The 6,829-nt window shown below is 31.7% G+C and overlaps 1 protein-coding gene across 1 annotated transcript; it reads left to right on the plus strand.

Moving 5' to 3' along the window:
• The first annotated feature begins 323 nt into the window (after positions 1-323).
• LOC111296812 (MLO-like protein 6) lies at positions 324-6,579 on the plus strand. Its single transcript, XM_022891280.2, has 15 exons — positions 324-611; positions 1,229-1,286; positions 1,498-1,727; positions 2,005-2,121; positions 2,229-2,289; positions 2,751-2,839; positions 3,346-3,420; positions 3,534-3,628; positions 3,710-3,759; positions 4,369-4,409; positions 4,511-4,684; positions 5,029-5,064; positions 5,158-5,225; positions 5,335-5,395; positions 5,820-6,579. Exons 1-15 carry the CDS (start codon positions 489-491, stop codon positions 6,234-6,236), a joined length of 1,695 nt encoding a protein of 564 aa, XP_022747015.2. The 5' UTR covers positions 324-488; the 3' UTR covers positions 6,237-6,579.
• The last annotated feature ends 250 nt before the right edge of the window (positions 6,580-6,829 follow it).

The following is a 6,829-nucleotide window of genomic DNA, read 5'->3' on the forward strand; positions in this document are numbered from 1 at the left end:
AATTCGTAATTTAATTTAATTTATTCAATGATATTTAATAAATTAAATTTTAAAATTTAATATTTACGACTTCTTCTTTGGATTCCCAACTCATTTATATTAAAAAAAAACCCTTGGCTAAGCGTGTCCGTTCTTTTGTTATTATTTTCCTGTTATTTACTGGTCAAGCCGGCTAGGCCAAAACGGTGGATGGGGTCTTCATTTCACAACCACTCAGTCTTTGAAAAAGTCAGCCTTCTCTCTTTGTGATGATTCGATGACTTTCTCATTTCATTTGAAAGAAACTCAATTATATAAATAACCCATTTCATTAATAAAAATTCGCTTCAGCTTGCTCTTAAACCTTTTTCCCTATCTCTTCATCTCTTTGTTACTTACAAACACTTTGTTTTTGGAGCAAAGTTTCAAAGGAAAAAGTTTTGTGAAAGGTTTTTCCTGTTTTTTTTTTTTTTTTTGGTAGTTGAAAAAGCTTGCAACAAAGTTTGGCAATGGCCGAAGATAGTAAATCACGTTCATTGGAGGATACACCAACATGGGCAGTTGCTGTGGTTTGTTTTGTGTTGGTTGTTATTTCAATCTTCATTGAACATGCCATTCACGTTCTAGGGAAGGTTAGTTTGTTTTTGAAGTATTTATAGCCTTATAATTATCTGGTTTTCATGATTCCAGAAACTATAGTTACTTGATTTACTTCAAACCTTATTGACATTAGTCCCTTGACTTGTGTCTGGTCTGAAACTGAAAGAAACATGATATGGTTTCTGTGTAAAAACTTGGTGATAAGACCTTGAATTGAAGGCAGCAGGCTTGTTGGTAGCCACACCTGTTCTGAAAGAAGAGGTCCCCAAATTCCAAAAAGAAAAGGAAAACCTGGCTATGGCCACACCTGTTCAAGGCTTTGTCAAGTTTACTGTGAGAAAAGATAAGAGTCGTTGCAATCAATAGTAAGAGTTTCCTTTCAAATATTAGGAGTTAGAGTCAAACCTTAAGTCAATAATATGAAGATAATAGGGAGAACATTTATCCTTTCTTGCCTACAGTCGCGTAGTTTGTTGTTAGTTGGATTTTTAATTTCAGTAATTAAAGTTCAAATTTTGTCACAATTATCAAAAACATATTTATATCCTTTCTTGCAATAAAATCTAATGGTACAATTTCAATGATATGTTTTTCAAATTTTCATAATTTTTTTAAAATTATACATAATATTCTTGCACCCTTTACACAGTGGTTGAAGAAAAGGAACAAGCCAGCTCTTTATGAAGCACTCGAGAAGGTTAAAGCAGGTAATTAGCTTTATTTTTGGGCCGAAATTTATTTCAATTGATTCATATAGTCTTTTAGCATGTTTGAAAGTCAAATTTCAGTAGCTACAATCTTTATTTCCTCCAAAAAAACAAACCTTTCTTCTAGTGTTCCTTTAATCTTAGTCAGTTTTAAACCGAAAAAAATGTTATAAAGAACTAACAAATACCTTTTCTTCTATTTTTCTTGTAGAGCTTATGCTCATGGGATTTATATCCTTGCTCCTAACAGTACTTCAAGGTCCCATATCTAATATTTGTATACCAAAAAGCATAGCAGACACTTGGCATCCCTGTGCCAAGAACACTGAGGCTAAAAAATTTTCTGGAAGTTCTGGTAGAAAACTTCTTGAATTCTCAGATGACACTACTACTATTCCTCGACGCAGTCTTGCATCAAAATATGACAAATGTGTAGACAAGGCAAGATTACCACTTTTTTAGTTGTTAATTACTTCTATTCTATGCATATTTGACAGTTTACTTTGGCAATTGAAGGGAAAACAGATTGATAATTAGAGTTGCTCATGTTAAATATTGAATTTTTTACGATTTTATATTCAAGTTGAATTTCTCAGCCTATTATCAATTCATTTTAGATTAGATACTTACCTCTCAACTCTTTACCAATTGAGTTGGATTTGTAGTTGAATTCGTTAAGGGAGACTCGAATCTAATTGACTGAGAACTATATTTTCAGGGTAAAGTTGCATTTGTATCATCTTATGGAATCCACCAGCTCCATATATTCATCTTTGTGTTAGCAGTTTGTCATATCCTCTACTGCATCATAACCTATGCTCTGGGAAGATCCAAGGTAATAAAAAGAAAAAACAGTTAAAAAATTTCATTCTCTGGCCTTTTTTCCAGTCTTTTTCTGCCAGTTTTTTCCCCTTCTTTAATTAATAATTTATTGGACTGCAGATGAGGAAATGGAAGGCCTGGGAAAATGAGACAAAGACAATTGAATATCAATACTACAATGGTACGTTTTCAACATTTAAAACCAACCTCACCCTCCAGGGTCCCAATTAGAAAACTCCATAATGATTTAGTTAATCTGTCATTCCCCAAAAGTTTGCATAGGACAAACTTTTGTTGCTTTAAAATAAATAAATCTATGATCAACTGCATCTTTTTTAGTCAATCAAATATTTTTTTTTTTGGATTTTACATATAAGTTAGCTTCTACCCTTTATTTTACCCCCTGTTAACGAAGATTCGTATAAAATATATCAAATAAGAAATAATTTTTTATTTTTATCAAATTTTTAAATGGCGTCATTTTCTTTTTTCTTTATTAGGGGTAATGTATCATGTTTAAAATTAATTAACTGTACAGAGACCACAAATATAATGATTTGAGCCGAGCCTAGGGTTAGCTATTTGTTTATTTATTTACTTATTTAATTTCATAGATGATAAATGTTGACTTTTTTAATGCAGATCCTGAGCGGTTCAGGTTTGCAAGGGACACTTCTTTTGGTCGCAGACATTTGAACTTTTGGAGCCAATCAACCTTATCCCTTTGGATTGTAAGTACTCGGATGAAAATTATTTACATAGAAAACTGTTAATTTTAAGCAAGATAGGATAATAGGAAATGGAAATATATCTAATAAAAAATTATATATAAATTTAATAAAAATTAAAAAAAATTTTATATTTAACATGTTAAACATAAATTTTAATATAATAATTTTTAAATTTTATACATATTAAAAATAAATAAATAAATATGAATACACGAGCAATCAATTTTACTATTAAAAAAAGGAAAATATCTTATCAAGAATAAATACATAGATGTTAATAAAGTTTGAATATCAAGTACCCCTGAAACTTTAAACTTTCACTCATATCTTATCAGGCTTCCCATTTGAGTGTGTGCTTGTGGTTTATATAAGATTTTGCGTTAATTCAAATTAACTGTTTTGAGTCAATGGCCTGTCATCAACCGTTGAATTTATGGCACTAGATTTTTACTTTAGGTAAATTTTTATGGTTCTGAATTCTGATTTAATTCTCTATTCACTATCAGGTTTGTTTCTTCAGACAATTCTTTGGGTCAGTTACAAAGGTTGATTACCTGACACTGAGGCACGGATTTATCATGGTAAGCTCAGCCATGGAATGTTACATATTTATGCTAATTTCAGTGCTATTACTGACAGAAAGATTTCTCAGTTTCCTGTTGCTAATTGAAACTTCAATGTGATGTGTTTTCAGGCACATTTGGCACCTGGAAACGAAACAAAATTTGATTTTCAGAAATATATCAAGAGATCATTGGACGATGATTTTAAAGTGGTTGTCGGGATTACGTAAGTGCACTCAAGCAAGTAAATCAACATTTCTTCAATGTATTATTACATTTAAATACTGACTTAATGTTGTGTTTGCAGTCCAACCATATGGTTCATTGCTGTCATGTTCCTGCTTGCCTATACACATGGTAAGGATTTCATCAGGGTAGCCATTCTTTGCAAGAAATGCCCACCTGGCATAGGGTAGATCTACATGTTTAGCTAGTTAGGTATTTATGGATACCTCAAAGACAGGAAAACAAGAAAATTTGAAGGAAAATTTTCCTTCAAACATCTCAAAAAAATTTTTTAGACATCATTTCCATCGATAAAATTGATAAATTTATCAATAATCTTATTATATTATTAGAAATGAACACCTAAAAAAAACAAAATTCTAAATCCGTCGTTAACTTGGCATGGCTTGTAACAATTGACTTCACTAACCATTAAACTGAGTTTAATACTGTCATGGGCTGCCAAACCTACAGGTTTTTCAGTATACAATGTTTAAACAAATATACTGCCTTTGCAAATGCTGAGATTTAATTTTAGATCTGCTGGATATCACCTCTTAAAAGTGACTATATTAACCAATTGAACTAAGCCTTTGTTATGAACCAACCAAATTTGTCAACTGAACTCACTTACCTGTTTCTTTTGCTGCAATAAGAATCTGTCAACACTAACATATAAACATAGTTATGGATTTGTTGTGTTTGCTGATGACTAATAAATAATTTGCTCTCTGTGGACAGGATGGTACTCTTATTTGTGGCTACCCTTTATCCCCTTAATTGTAAGTACAATACCATATTTGATATACTTGACATATTTTTTGTATTGAGGTTGTGAGCAAGAAATTAATAGGATCTGATACCCTCAACTGGGACTTTACAGATAATTCTAATGGTTGGAACCAAGCTGCAAGTGATCATAACTAAAATGGGGCTGAGGATTCAGGATAGAGGGGATGTAGTCAAGGGTGCACCTGTGGTTCAACCAGGCGATGACCTCTTCTGGTTTGGACGCCCACGCTTCCTTCTCTTCCTCATTCACCTAGTTCTCTTTACGGTAAATTTCCTTTGTATCTATTTAGACTTAACAATTCATCAATTCATGTCATATAAAACATTGACAATTTACACATTCTTATCGTATTTTAAGGGAAAATTTTACGTCAAAATTCATGTCAATGCAGAAAATTCAGAATATATTTTTTGGTTTTTGTTAAAATTTTAAACCGTATCACTTTTGTGTTTTTTTTTTTTTATCATGCCATTGAGTTGTATTTTAGATTTACAGGTTTATCTCTGTCTATTCATAGATTCCTTTAATCTACCAACATTTAATCATCATCATCATCATCATTATCATTGTGCTAATGCTTATATGTTTATTCCTGATTTCTTCCGCAGAATGCATTTCAACTAGCCTTTTTTTTCTGGAGCACGGTAAGAATCCTACTAGTTAAGTCTTTCCTGTGTCTGTTTCCTATGCAACTGTTTAATTAGCTTTTCTAATGAGTACTTTTTCATCTTTTTCAGTATGAATTTTCCATAAAATCTTGCTACCATGAGAACCTTGAAGATATCATCATTAGAGTCGCTATGGGGTCAGTTCATAACATTCCAAACATTGGCAATGAACCCTTTTTTCGCTAAGATTATTGATTTGAAAAAGTGAAACGATTACTGATTAAAAGCAAAATCTGTAATTTTCAGGGTCATTATACAGGTTCTTTGCAGTTATGTGACTCTTCCACTCTATGCTCTGGTGACTCAGGTAAGACAGAAAATAAACCTTTCAAAAACTTCTAGCATTCTCTTATTCTGATTTTTGTACCATTGGTTAGACTTGACAATCTACGTATTTGTGTCATATAAAATATTGACAATTCTTATATTTTTATCGTGTTTTATATAAAAATTATCAGTCATAATTTTTGCCAATGCAGAAAATATGAAATATCATTTTTTATTTTTGTTAAATTTATATATGATTTTTGTTAAAATTTTAACTTGTATCGTCTTCATATATATATATTCTGACTTGTATTGTATTCGTGTCTTATCTTATCATGTTTTAAATTGACAGATCGACTGATGACTAGATGAAAATAGCTATTCTAAAGCGAAGATATCAAGCTCAAAATTGAGTGCATAACAAAGAAAATTATATTTAATTTGTCTGTTTTGTTTGGTTACAGATGGGATCAAACATGAGACCAACAATCTTCAATGATAGAGTAGCTACTGCACTCAAAAACTGGCATCAAACAGCAAAGAAACATGCTAAACAAAGCAGGCATTCTGAGAATACAACGCCCTTTTCAAGCAGGCCAGCAACTCCAACACATGGGATGTCTCCAGTTCATCTTCTGCATAACTATCCTCGAAGTGTCGAAAGTTACAACACATCTCCAACTCATTCTAACTTTGAGAATGATCAGTTGGTTCCTCATGAAATCAATGATCATGTTGATGATAAACAGATAGACGTGAAGGAAGTAGGCAGGACTGTTCATGAATCTAGATCTTCACAAGTGGCTCCAGCACCTCAGACATTTCGAACACAACATGAAATTGACATTAGTTCATCAGATTTCTCCTTCGCTAAAAAATGATCGAAATCGATTGAATCAGATCAGGTCGGATTGAATGAACAATGCTGCTAATTTTTGCCATGTACATTTAAAGCCAGCCTGCATGGAAACCAAAAGGGCAAACGAGATTGGTAACAAGGAAACAAAAGTGCACAGAGATTGGACTTCTTTTTCTTTTTTGATATACCAAGTTTGTTTCATTCTTTTTAGCATCTTGTACTTGCTTTTCTTCTACAGTTTCGAATCTTTTAACTAAAACTTCATCAGGTTTAGATTTTCCTTGTATTTTTCTATTTTCTTTTATGGAACTGGTCAAGATATATAATTCATGAAACTGATACAGCAATCTGTAAGATTTTTGCAAGCTCATAATCCTATCAAATTTGGACATTTCACAGCTTGAATGAAGTAATGCAGTTGAATCAAGTAGAAAAAACTGATAAACAAGTCAAATAAACAATCAATAAATCAAATAAAATTAGTTGAAATTTATGCGAGATGAGACTTGAATATTAGATCTAAAGGTTATGGCTTAATTGTAAACAAACATAACTTTTGACTAATTGTTTGTGAATATGTTTTATTTTTATTTGTTTATTAAATTTAACAAATGA

Source organism: Durio zibethinus, chromosome 12 (genome assembly GCF_047325235.1).
Source record: "Durio zibethinus cultivar Kanyao isolate XHJ-2024 chromosome 12, ASM4732523v1, whole genome shotgun sequence".
NCBI lineage: Eukaryota > Viridiplantae > Streptophyta > Magnoliopsida > Malvales > Malvaceae > Durio > Durio zibethinus.